A 13,939-nucleotide genomic window follows, 5' to 3' on the forward strand; every position below is an offset into this window, starting at 1 on the left:
GCTAGGGGGCGTAATAGCTATCGTTGAGTAGAAAAATGAATTTTACTCGAAAATGTTTCATATGAAGTTGAAGAAAAAATATCATCACTGTAATCCTTGGAAAATTCTCTATCTTTTTGAATTGTCACTTTCGATTTTACGACATCAAATAAGGGTAGCTGAAAGGGAGAAAACTTACTGATTGAAATGCCTGCAATGCATTGTGTAATGTTGAGTTTGGCTCAACATTTTTGAGCAAATTAGATCTTTTCTGAGAGATAATATCTTGTTGATTGAGGACAAAATATAGTCACGATAAATTTGTTTTTGCTGATTTCGATAGGGGGCGCTAAGTCAGAAGTTCATTGTTTTGTTCATGTTACTTCGAAATTTCAAATGTAATGATAGGATTTTTTTTAACGGAAACAGAAATTCCATCAAATTTGCATGAAAAAACCTTCAGGTCGCAAAGCGATAGTTTCAGGCGTTCTGAAGTTATGGCCGAAAGAAGATATTCTTCAACTGATGCACTGCGAAAAACCAAATTGTGTCTTTTGAGTTCTGACAGAAACAGAAATCCCATCAAATTTGTATGAAAAAACCAAAAGGTCGCAAAGCGATAGCTTCAGGCAAATTGAGACCATGGTCCAAACTGAATTCCATCGAAGCTTGAAATTGTTTTATATTACCATGCAAAATTTCAACTCAACATTTTTATTTTACATATAAATGAAAATTTCATATCAAGCGAATCTGTATTTTTTAAATTAGTCAGATTCGGCATTTGAATCTACCCGGAAAAAACTTAATTTCTAGGTTTTCGTTGGAATGTGTTTGAGGAGGTACATATTAAAAAAATTCAGTGATATAAGGTTTTTGTTTGATTTCAATGAGAATTGGCATTCGGGTTAGGAAAAAAGTGATTCCATCAAAATTTCAGCTTTTTCAGAGTTAGTTAAGAGTTCCATCTAATTCATATGCAAAAATGAAACTCCCAGGATTTCAATATTTAGCGTTATATTAGTCCGATTTCTATAAAATTTAGTATGGGTATTCCAGTAAGAAACTTAGTGTTACACTCTCTGGCAGTATTTTTTTATTACTTTTATTTCCAATAAAAAAATATACAAAACACAATGAGAAAAAAATTATAATACATATTGATGTTAGGTAAAACTTGAAAATACTTTTCTGGCAAAAGAGTCATTAAAACATAATACAACATAAGGCACTTATCTTTTAATGAGGTCCTTATATCCGATAATGCATCAGTTAACTAATCGTGTAAAGAAAAATTTTCCATCTTAAAATAATACATTTCGAAAAATTCATAATATGTCATGAATATTAATTTGAATACAGGGTTTTCCTTAATTGGAGGTACAAAGGAAAATGAGAGATTCTTTGGATAATTTTATGGAAAAAGGTTTTACCAATTCTCACCCTTCTATTATAGATTGGGAATAAGTACCAAAACCTATAATTAATTTATTCATCACAGCATGCAAAATGGATCTTCACAATAATTTGGATTTTGCTGAAGATTAATAGAGAACTGTTTGATTTTTTTTCTCAAAATCGGTCAGCTACGACAAAACTACAAAAAACCAAAAATTGTAGTAATGGACCAAAGTTTCTTTTCACATTTTTCTACCAGTGGGCCACAAAAAAAAAATCCGGAGGAAAGAAGCAGGCACTGTTCCAGAAAAAATATCACCCTGAAGATTTGCATTCAAAACGTTTATACTCCTTTTTTTCTTAAAATTATTCAAGGAATCACTCATTTTCCTTTGTACCTACAATTTGGAACACCTTGTATATTAGCAGCCCGTTAAAGGAACTATTATTTCGTAACCAAAAAAGCCTTATACTAATATTGATCTTAAGATTTATATATACTCCGGTCCAGGGACCACAAGTATGTACAAGTTTAAAATGAGATAAGCAATATACTGAGAATAACATCAACACAATCCAATAACAAGAAAATTCATTTGAATTATCTTTTTTCTTACAGCTTTTCTTTTGCATATTTCTTTTGTCAAAATGATTTATTTTAAAAATCCAATCTATTAGGATATCAATATCTTTAAACTTCTTCAATATTCAGTTGAGAATATTGAAATTGAATTTTAAGATTTGTAATACAACTGTAATCGAGGTCTGAAATAAATGATTATTAAATAATTCAGATGGTTAATTTCTGAATCCTTCCATTCATTCAATCATATGTTGGCTCTAAGAGAATCTATTTTCAAACAAAAATTATGACTAGAATCTGTTCAAAATTATAAATCATTAATGTTGTGTAGATGTGGCGTTCAAAATTCTCTTCAATACTGTTTGAGATATATACAGTTTCAATTTTTGCAGTGACAAAACTTTCTGAGATGAGGATAATTGTCTTCAATACATCTTGCCTGTTTTCCATACATATTTATTCTACTTATATCACTAATCCTGACCAAAAAACTGTCATCTGATATTTTATGAGTAACACTGGCTTCAAATAAGGCACCATCTGGTGTTAATTCTACACTTATTTGGTATGCCTCTGTTTCGATTTGTGTATCAGCACTTAGATCAGCTGCAAAACCGTCACGATCAGAATTTTGCCTGAATTTGACTAAATTTTCATTCGGTATCAGCTTACTGGCCCAGTTTATCTTTTGCAGTTTCCATACATCACATAAATTCCGATACTGATCAGTATAGTTATTCAATGTTTCAATCAAGGTCTTACTCAGGTAAGGTATTATCGGAGAAGTTATTTCCAATGGATGCCAAGCCAAACATGCACACCAATGAGGTTCTATGAAGGCCTTTGAGCAAGTTCTATTTGTAGGAATCTGCGAACAGATAGTGAGAGATGAACAGCCAAACATTTTTTTTTTCATCATTCTAGATAAAGTGATCATTTTGCCTGAATGTCTGTCATTTTCGAATTATTAGACAAAAGTGGCCACAAGCGATAGGGATCAACTCACTGATGAGAAATTCTGTCTGTTAATTACCGAACAGTGATTTTTTGATTTTCATTTAGTGCAATTTCCTGCAAAAGCTTTTTATTGTTACCTATAGGGTTTTCCAATTAAAGGTTTCACTTCGAATAGCCCGCTCTCCAAATAATAATTTTGTAAGAAAAGATTCCTGGTCGAGTTATTTCTCGTAGAGGTGATTACAATTAGCCAACAAGATCTGGTGATTTAAGACTTTTTTCTTTGGGGCCACGTGAAAGATAAGTTCTATGCCAATGCTCCACTCTCGATTCAAGATCTTGAAGAAGGAATTCTTCTTTTTTTAATATCAAAAGGAAACCTCTTATTGGAAACCCTTTATAATTAAAATTAATCTTTGTAAATTGAGGTCATATAAATAAAATTACACCAAATTAAAAAGAAAGGTGATCATAGATATATAGTGTTGCATTAGTTTTTAGTATAAAGAATCACACTTGGCTTTTTTCGTGTTGTCTGACTGCGCTTAAAAAATGTCAAAACTCAGGTTAACCAACACCATCTCTCATCTGTTTAACATGATCTAACTCAAATTAGGATGGACAAGGACTATAACAGTTAAATGTGATGCTTTTTGTTATTTCAATTCATATTTTGTTGCTTATTTGTGGTAGAAAATTTGATATTAATCTCTCAAATATCTATGAGCATGACCTCAAAAATAACTTTGAAGCTCAATAATTAGGCCTGAAATAAGACTCAAAAAAGCATAGTGTAATCATGCAAGACAATAGAAATGAGCCATAAGCCCTGAAATTGGTACGAAAAAGGCTTAGGGGATACTGGTTAAGATTACTATAAAATTTATTCGAATGAAACTTATTAACCATTCAAATTGAATCCAAAATTTTTTGAATATCTAAGTAGAACCGCTCTAAAATAAAAAGGTGTGGAGAACTTCAAAATTTTTCTTTAGTAAAGTTAGTAAACACATCTCTAATTGCATTTAAAATATTACCTCTGATAATAAGGAAATGGATCTTCCATTCTTGTCATTCTTTTCATTAATGTCCATGTTCAGCACACTCTTCAACATTGCGTGAACATCAAACGGGGTTACTAATCTCTCAACATTTGCTGCTAAAGATTTATAAAGCTTGCGGTATTTTTTTTGGAACCAAGGAGGCAATATCACTGAAAAAAATGGTAATCTTTCTTCTTGTTTTCCTTGTAGAGTATTTCTTATTTCGGCAAACCTAAAATTAGTAATGAACAAATTACTTAAATTAATGGATCATTATGTTCAGTGCATTGTGTGGTACAAAATTAATTTAATAATAGTTAATATTCATGGTATTTATGAAAAATCAAAAAAATTAATTTATACAGGGTGTTTCTGAATTGGAGGTACAAAGAAAAATGAGAGATTCCTCGAATCATTTTAAGAAAAAAGTCGTAAAAACATGGACCTGCAAACAATTAGTTTTCAAGGTACAACCTACAGATTGGGTAAAAACAGTAATAAAACTTAAAATTAATTTATTCATCATAGCTTACTAACTCTATAATAATATATTTATGAAAATTTCGATTTTCCTGAGGATCACTAGATGATTGTTTGAAATTTTTTCTCAAATTCAGTAGCAGATACGACAAAACTACAAGAAACCAAAAAGTGTAGTGGTCCACCAAAAAAGTTCTGGATGAAAGAAGCAGGGACTGTTCCAGAAAAAAATATCACCCTATAGATTTGCATTCAAAATGAGCATATTATCACATGATGAAAACTTTGAATTAGAAATGGAAATCTTTGCCAAATTTAAGTTAAATATCTTGAGAAGGGGAAATACCATGAGAAACAAACTTAAAATAAAAATTCCAACTTTAACACCCTGAAAACAAAGCATTTGCAGGCCTAGCAAAATACATAGTAATAATTGCATAAATAAGTTAAACTAAAAGTTTCTAAAATATGTAAAATAAGGCCACTCACCTATGACCATGATCTGCAAATATTATTAAAACTGTGTTATTCAATAAATTAGACTCATTTAAATCTTGTAAAAACACTTTAAAATCTTTGTCTGCTGCACCAACTAAATTATAATCGTCATGAGATAATTCACCATGGAACCCAAACATAAATTTAGGTTTAGCCTGATAGGTTTGATAAAACTAGAAGAAAAATCATAAAAGGCAAGTTCAAGTCGAAGACACTTTTACTTACATCTTTGATAAAATTCGTCATAACTTTGTGCCGAGGTGTGTTGGCGGTGCACAATTTAGGCCACTTTTTATGTTCTGATTGCTCTGCCAAATAATAAGGCCTCATATAATGGTCCGTGGGCGATTCCTATTGGTCAATGAGATTTCAGTTTCAGACATTCATCAGAATTTAATAACAAATAAATGGACTTTTAAACTCAGTTTTATTAAAATTGTTGCACCCAAAAGGAATGATGGCTTAAACTTGATTTCTCTAATTCTGTGGTTATTCCGTTCATTCTTCCACATCTCGTAGAACAAAATCGTGCGAGAATATATCAGAAACGTACAGTTTTCATGGTTATATTTTATTATTATATGTTGGTACTCCGAACTTTCCGCCACGGCTTTATCTGTCAATTCATCAATTTGCCTTAAAGAAATCAGTTCTGCCAACCAACATTTTTCGATGCAAAAATCACTAAATGAGATTTATGGAAATATTTTATTAATTTCAATAAAAATGCAATGAATTAGAGAAAATAATGTATAATACTCGTACAGAAGGCTCATTCTACCACTCGTTCATTCAAAAACTCGCCACTTCGTGGCTCATTTTTGAATTTTGAACTCGTGGAAGAATATCAATGCCTTCTGCACTTGTATTATAAATAACTATTTTGATACTTGTCTTACATCAAGAAAAAAGTTATGGTGTTATATATATTGTAATAGAGTAAATAGAGAGCCACAAAAATCGTGATATGATGTTACAATCATTCATTATTTTGAATACTTTAAATTTAGTAGTTTCTACTAGTCATGGGCATCCTTGGATAGAAATATTCGGTTAACCGATTTTTAAAATGCTCGGTAACATCCGAGCATCGAAATGTTCGCATCGCTAAATACTCGGCACTCAAACTTCGGTGCGGAGACTCGAAGTCTTCGTTTGATTTCGTTATTCATATGCTGTACCTACTCGTACTCGACGAGGAATCCTCGTGTACGTTTCCGATAATTAAATTTTTGATTCTCGTGCTCGTAAATTAAATCGTGTTGATGATAAGAATCTAATTAGGATTTAGGAATAACGAATAACAAAATAACTTGGACTCGATCAGTGAAGAGTATGTGTGTGGGTGATCTTTTTTTTTTGGGAATATTTCGCACCACCTCACTGAAAACTGAGGTGTAGTATATTTGAATTGTAGAAACTGAAACGGAAAAATGAAGATTAGTTGTTCTTCCAAAATATTTGAAATTTTTTTCACAAAATAGACACACAGCCACTTGATTATCAGCTTTGCTGAAGTATTTCCAAACAAACGACTTTTTGGCTCCAGGACGCATTTTTATTTTCGGAAATAATTAATCGTTTCAAGATGAAATTACTTTCGTTGGAACATTCGAACTGAAAGAGACTGAAATGTATGAGAGCTTATTCCCTTTTATTTTATAGGAATAAGGGTTTCTAATAATTCATTAATGGCTTTGTACTTTCCTGCCTTCAATTCAGAAAATGTATTTTTTTGTTGAGATCACTCTGACATGCCAAATGCATATTATTTCCAATTTATGAAACTTCAACTCCAGTTTCAAATAAATTAGGAATAGGAACTCAAGTATTCCCTAATTATTGGTGTGAATGGAATAAAAATTTAAAGATTTCATGAATGACATAAATCTCAGGCATCGGAGTGATTTCCCGAAGTTGCAGACGAGTAATGAATTTTTCCCGGTGACTGAATGATCCAAATGTCTACTAAGTGATAAAATGTGTAGTTTATTACTTAGCGCAACGTATTCGGGAATCTTTGGCTATTGCCGACGATATTTAAACTTTTTCAACGCATTGAAGGTCATATATGATAGCATACGAGGATTTTTATTTGAATAAACATCCGATTTTTGAAATGCTCGGTTATCGAATAACCGATTATTGAAAACATCCGATTATGCCCAACACTAGTTTCTACTTCACAAAAAAGTATGACTACTTTCCACTATCTTAAAGGAATAGATACCTGGAATCCCTTCAATCTATAAGTAAAAACTCCGTAAAGTGGCATATCCTCCAAATATCCAGTCACATAACCAGCCTTTTTAAATTCATTCCAAATAAAGGGATAAGAATTAACAAATTCAGTACCTTGAAATCGTTTTCTTGTGTCAGGAAGTTCCAATTCTGTTTTACCAGTTAACATAGGAATAAGTGCTTGAGGTGTACCATCTCCAACAATATTGTAACTGTAATATAAAAAAAAAGAACTCATTAAAATCTTGATAATTGTATATGACAAAACATGAAACTACTCAGCAACTAACCCTTTCAAAACTAAACCCTTCAAACTTTTCGTAATATAATTGAATGTTTGGGGCAGCTTTCTCATAAATAAATTTCTTGAAACTGAATCAACACCGAACATAAGGACGTTCATTTTAAGAGCTTCGTCTGGAATTTTATCCCAACTAGATTCCCTCCAAAGGGTGTCATTTTTTCTTATAGTGGTTAAAACTGTAGACCACTTACTACTAGCTGATTTACATGCTACTTTAACCTAAAACATTCAAATTAAGATCATTATTCATAATGTATGTTTATTATTGAATACCAGATCACTCTCAATTAACTGATATGTGTCATCTACAATAGTGGTTTTGCCCTCTTTATTCTCATAATCATCCACTCTAAGTATATCTGTGAATTCGCATTGAATTTTTCCATAAGCATTTATAGCTTCCTCTTGAATTGAACAAATAGAACCCTAAATGTTAAATTTGTAACAATATTATCATCGTATGAAGATATTTATTACTGCTCACTTTACATTTCACCCAATTGGTTCCAGCTGGTTTACAGTCAATAGGACGTACATTATGAATAAATTTCATCATTTCAGGTGAATAAACAAGCAAATTTGGAGGTTTACATAGTAAAGAATCATTTTCTTTAGCTATACTGAGTTCAATTTGTTTCCTGTAATAAAATCACTCAAAGTATTGTGGATAATATGAAACAAATCACTCACAAAAGAGTTTCTCTATCAATTTCAGGAGGAAAAGCATATCTTATTCCTGTGTATAAAAAAAATATGGAGAGAGTAACGAAAAAAATTATGATTAATTTATTCCGAAGTTTTAATTTTCGTCGAGTTATCATGTTGAACAATAAAATTTCAGTTGAGATTGAATGATTGTAAACTCTGTTATCTGTGATTGTAAAGAATTGTTGATTGTTTTAAAAATGGGTTAGAATTTTAAACTCTGAGGTTATAAACAAGATTGACATATCGGAACAGACCATAGACCTAATATCCAATATGGATATTAGTTCTATGGAACAGACATGACTCATGAGAGATAGAGATATGACGCAGTGAAGATCGTTCAAAAGAGAAGATAAGTTTGTTCTATAGTTCAGTGAAGATAGAAAACATTAATCTAAAATAAGGTTACATAACCTAGAAAATCATGTTTACATGCTGCTTAGTGTTACAGTGTTTAAACTTTAAAGTGTAGAAATTGTGTGATTTGTGATTAGAAATTGTCGCTGTTTAAGAATGGCTAAGTTTGGACATTACTTTGGACTATGTTCTTTGATTGATCATAGGGCTCTTCTCGGTATTTCAGAAGATTCTGAAAATGGAAATGTTTTAGTGACGCTGGGAAAGAATATAGCAATGAAATATGGAGTGATGGACCAGAATCAGGAATTTAGTTGGATAACCAAAGAAAAATTCTCTTCACCAGTAATTTATGATTCTAAAACTCAAAAATATGTAGCTGTATTCAACCATTTGTTCATAAGATGCTGGGAACCTGAGACCCCAAAATTGGATAATTTGAAGAAGTTCAAATTTAAATCTAGTGTGAATACAATAGTTGTGATAGACACTGTGAGTTTCGTAATATTTGAGGCAGGAGATATAGTAACTTTGGAACATGCACTTGAAAATCACAAAATTTTGGCAGCGGAACAAATTCTGAACAAAAATGAATATATTGCAGATAAAATAACTTGTTATACAGATTCAGATAAGTACATTGCACTTGTAGTAGGTAATATGGATTCCAATTCAATAACTCATTTGCTTTGGACTAGTTTTGATTTTATGGGAAATAAGTTGGAATATTCAAGAGTTTCCCTAACATCTGAATATGACTTAGCTGGTTGTTGCTTCCATTTGTCTAATCGGCAAATCCATCTCCTTACTCTTTGGTCCGATGGTAAATTATATATGAAGTCTATAAAAGATAACTCTAACGATTTGGGTAAAATATTATATACTTTTAATACTGTAGCATGCACAAGTCCAGTATCAATGATAAGTCTGGATGAAGATTATCTTGCTTTATATGGTGGTAATAGTAATCAAGAAGGTGCATTATTGCTTATATATAACATGGAATTTAAAAAAATTCAGTGTGTACAACCATTTAAACTACAAACTATAGGAGCCAAATTATGTAAAATTCAAGATAAACTCTTTCTACCAGTTGGCCAAACTTTAGCAGTTGTTCCTTATAATTTAGAAAAGGCATTGCTCTCAACCCTCATAAAAAGTCAGTGTGCTAATCCAAAAGATGAGGTTGAAATAGAAGAATCATGTTGGATTGGGTGTAGTGATGTTGAAATGGAGAAAAGCGAATTAGACTTCATTTTAAAGGATTATTTGGAAAAAGGATGTACAGAATCTATGATATTTAAAGATCTTTTACCTGCACTTATTGAAAATACAAATCTTAGAGACATTAAACTTCTCTTGAAAGATTTTAGTATTATTGAAGAAGATTGTCATTATAAAATAATGAAGTATATTCTAGAACTTCCCAGAAAAAAATTCAAAGGCTCAAAGCAAGTGTTAAATGAACATTATCATAAAGATTTACAGCCTCTAGAAAGGTATGAAATTCTAAAACTTGTCCTGGAAAAACCATTTATGCAAAATAGAAATAGTCTGTTTGGTACACTGGAATTAGATGATATTGTGAAATTGTTTAATTTCATATTATATGTTTTGAAATATGATGAAAATACCTGTGATACTAAATTCTGTATGAAACTTAATGAATGGGCAAATTTCATACTTGCTGCTAACTTTCAAGTGGTCTTTTCCTCAAAAGATGATAATCTTTTGGACGTATTAGCTGAATTTAGAGATCTTACAATATGTCCATCATCTCCTATAGATTGTATGTTTTTTAAAGAGCAAATAGTTAAAAAGAAAAAAGCCACAAAAATGGCTGATTGTGAATATACTGTTGAAACGATTCATTTATGATTGTAATATTTGATAAGATAAATAAATATTGTAAATTTGTTGGACTTTTTATATCTTTCAATGTCTCTATTTTTTTTTTTTGGTGTTTGTAGAGGGCTAGTTTTCAAATTTTGAATTGGAGTGGTTTCAAATTGAGCTAATAATAAATATATAGTTCTCGAATATATCAGAGTATAGATGTCTTCAATTTTGTACCAGTTGAAATAATCTGTAATAAAAATATCAAGAAAATGTGCTGTGACTTCGAAGAGTACCTTAAATTTCAGTAATATATTTGTGTATGTATTTAAAATTGTTATTTTAATCTTTGTTGAAAACCATTGTGTACACTTACTCGCTGATGCCAGCAGATTTTGCTGCTCAAGAACTGGGAATAAATGAATAATTTCCCAACTGACTCATTTCTCAAAATTTGATTTCAACACCTTGTTGGTTTTACACATGGTGTTACTGAATAAGTACCACAAACTTCAGGGATTTATTATAAAAGTTAGCAGTAAATAAATAGCCAGATTTTTTAAAATTTTAACACCCTGTGTCATGGAATACGAGTTAGAATTTGAGTCAAATCACATTGCCAAGTTGTGAAGAAAGTTATCGACTTCCATCTTCATGATTAGGAGGATAAGAAATATTTCCAATGTCGATATTGCGAGGCTCGCATACTACTCATCATTCCATAGTTTGACCATGTATGGAATTATCCTGTGGGGCCAGAGTGCCAAAGCTGAGAAAGTTCTTATACACCTTTCATAACTATAATACACGTGAACAAAGTCACTTCGCACTTTCTTCAGCTAGAATAAATAAAACTCAACAAGGGCCAAACCACACTTGTCTGAAGCTTTATAACAAACTTCCAAATAAATTTAAAGAACTACGTCTGACAGCTTTCAGCAAGAAGGTGAAGAATTTGCTTCTGGGAGAACTATTTACAAGTTGAGTGATTTTTTAGAAAGTTGACCCTGTTTTTCATTTGATGATTTGTGCAATATTTTAGTTTGTTTTTTAAAGTTTTTATCCCCTATATCATTCAAATTTAACATGTTTTAATCTGTAACAGTATATATTTTTACATATATAATATTTTATTCGATGTATTTTAAATATTCAATTAATATATTATGACAAGCCATGAAATTCTTGATCATAAATAAGTAGATATCTTGATGGCATAATCTTTTTGTGCATTTCATTTAATGACAGTTATGTTATGTATATTATGTTGTGTACAAATAAATTTATTATTATTTGTAGGTAAAATTTATATAGCAAACTGTTATTACTTTTTCATACAAAATCAACTCCTGGAGTTTCTCGCACTTATTTGCTAACACTCTTTATATTATATGTTATTTTGAAGTTGTAGAAACTATTCTCTATCTCTAATCTCCGGAACGATATTGTCACCTGCAAAAACAAAAGGTTATGTCCACTGTTAACTCAGAAAACTTGATATACTTTGTTATTTATGAAGAAATTTCAAATGGACTTTGTTAATATTTAGTACCCCATTTGAATTTAAAAATGAAATATAAGAAAACGACGCGTTTCAAATTTCCCGCGTTAATCGGATTCTGGTTATGTCATAGAATTTCCAAATTTCTTCTTTTGTTTCACGTTTCAAATCAATTCTATATCAATTTTTGCAAAGAAGAAGAAATTTATTAGTATTTGTGAACTAACCTAAAAAATTGTTATTTTTAATATTTGCAGAGCTATTACATTTTTAATGTGTGAAAATATTTAACAACTCCTTTCTCGAAATGTCTTCGCAGTTCGAAGAAACAATTAACAGCCATAATGATTTTTACAGAAATGCTCAAGAATATTGGGCAGAAATACCAGCTACAGTTGATGGAATGCTAGGAGGATTCTCGTCTATTTCTCAAAAAGACATTAATGCTTCAAAATTACTTCTCAAACAATTATTTCGTTCCAACAATCCACCAGGCAACGATTATGCTTTGGATTGTGGAGCTGGAATCGGTAGAGTGACCAAGCATTTGTTGATAGATTCATTCAATAAAGTGGACTTAGTAGAACAAAATGGCAATTTTCTAAACAAAGCCAAGGCCTATATTGGAAGTCAAGCAGATGAAAAAATTGGGAATTTATATTCTACTGGATTGCAGTCTTTTGAACCTGATGAAAGGAAATATGACGTTATTTGGATGCAGTGGGTTCTAGGCCATCTAACAGATCCTGACTTGATGATATGTTTAAGCAAATGCAAGTAAGTGGTTAATTCGAAATAAAAAGGTCTTCAATAATATGGATAATATATATAATAGAATGAGAGTAGAACTATTTTTCACCAGCTAGGTGATTTTTTCTATAGATTCAATAATCAGTATTGGCGACATAGATGAATGCAGAATTATCCTCTCCACTCTTGTCTATGAGGCAATTAAAACAATATTTTTTCAATAACAAAATATTATTTTTATTCGAGCAATTTATCACAGGGATTTGGACAGAAATAATCAATTATGATTTTGCCAACGTTTTAGAACGACTTGTTTTTTTTTTTTTATTTCAGGAAAGCATTGAGGCCAAATGGAGTCATAGTAGTAAAGGAAAATATAACATCTAGTGGAAGTGAAGAATGGGATAAAAATGATTCTTCTTTTACAAGACCTATGCATCTATTGAAACAGATATTTAAATTTTCAGGATTACATTGCTGTAAACAGCTGAAACAACAAGACTTTCCGAAGTCCTTATATCCTGTATATATGTTTGTTCTCAAACCTGAAATTAATGAACATTACAAATTGTTTGGCATTAATTGTTCAACCTCATCAGTTATTTCCAGCGAAGATCAGAAGAAAACAGATGAAGAAATCACTTCAAGCTCTGCAGAAGATAAATCTCCAGGAAATAGTGTAACCAACTGTGATCGTAGTTAGTTTATATATATTCTAAAATGTATAATTATTTTGTAATAAATTATTGCAATAATTGATTGAGAATTTCGATTTTAAATTATAGATGGTGATATCGATATAATAATTCATAATGCTTGGAGTTATTGTTCTTTCATATGTTTGTCTTGCATATTGAAGTCTAAAAATTAACTTAGCTTTACAACAATTATAGTTTTTAACAATGAATCGTTCACTTATCAACTAATAGTGTTGGTTAGAAAATGCAAGATTGATTTCAAATACACTGCGCAAAAGAATTAACGCACATTATGGAAATCTCAAATTTATTTTACAACTGAAGGTGTTCTCAATGATAATTATTTTTATCAGAATTATGCATGCATAAGCTCTTACCCCAGCTTATTGAAGGGCGTGTTTGGATTTTGCAAGAGAGCATATTCATTGGGAAGAGGCTGATTGGGAAAGAGTTCTCTTCACAGATGAGTCTAGATTCTGCCTCTACCATTATGATCGACGTTCCCTTGTATACAGATGTCCACATGAAAGATATGCTCAGTGCACTCTTTCCTAATCAGCCTCTTCCCAATGGATATGCTCTCTCGCAAAATCCAAACGAGCCCTT

The 13,939-nt window shown here is 31.1% G+C and overlaps 3 protein-coding genes across 3 annotated transcripts; 2 read left to right on the top strand and 1 right to left on the bottom strand.

Moving 5' to 3' along the window:
- Positions 1-1,068: 1,068 nt before the first annotated feature.
- LOC123678329 lies at positions 1,069-8,428 on the bottom strand. The gene is made up of 9 exons (XM_045615312.1): positions 8,174-8,428; positions 7,968-8,121; positions 7,757-7,909; positions 7,470-7,702; positions 7,169-7,391; positions 5,164-5,289; positions 4,930-5,111; positions 3,955-4,192; positions 1,069-2,828 (listed from the first exon to the last, which is right to left on the bottom strand). Exons 1-9 carry the CDS (start codon positions 8,302-8,304, stop codon positions 2,340-2,342), a joined length of 1,929 nt encoding a protein of 642 aa, XP_045471268.1. The 5' UTR covers positions 8,305-8,428; the 3' UTR covers positions 1,069-2,339.
- Positions 8,429-8,586: 158 nt separating this feature from the next.
- Positions 8,587-10,470, top strand: LOC123678330 (nucleolar protein 11). The gene has a single exon (XM_045615313.1). It carries the CDS (start codon positions 8,705-8,707, stop codon positions 10,424-10,426), a length of 1,722 nt encoding a protein of 573 aa, XP_045471269.1. The 5' UTR covers positions 8,587-8,704; the 3' UTR covers positions 10,427-10,470.
- A 1,623-nt stretch (positions 10,471-12,093) lies between these two features.
- On the top strand, positions 12,094-13,450 carry LOC123678331 (N-terminal Xaa-Pro-Lys N-methyltransferase 1-B-like). Its single transcript, XM_045615314.1, has 2 exons — positions 12,094-12,662; positions 12,969-13,450. The coding sequence occupies exons 1-2, from the start codon at positions 12,193-12,195 to the stop codon at positions 13,336-13,338; spliced, it is 840 nt and encodes a 279-aa protein (XP_045471270.1). The 5' UTR covers positions 12,094-12,192; the 3' UTR covers positions 13,339-13,450.
- The last annotated feature ends 489 nt before the right edge of the window (positions 13,451-13,939 follow it).

This window comes from Harmonia axyridis, chromosome 4, assembly GCF_914767665.1.
Source record: "Harmonia axyridis chromosome 4, icHarAxyr1.1, whole genome shotgun sequence".
Classification (NCBI taxonomy): domain Eukaryota; kingdom Metazoa; phylum Arthropoda; class Insecta; order Coleoptera; family Coccinellidae; genus Harmonia; species Harmonia axyridis.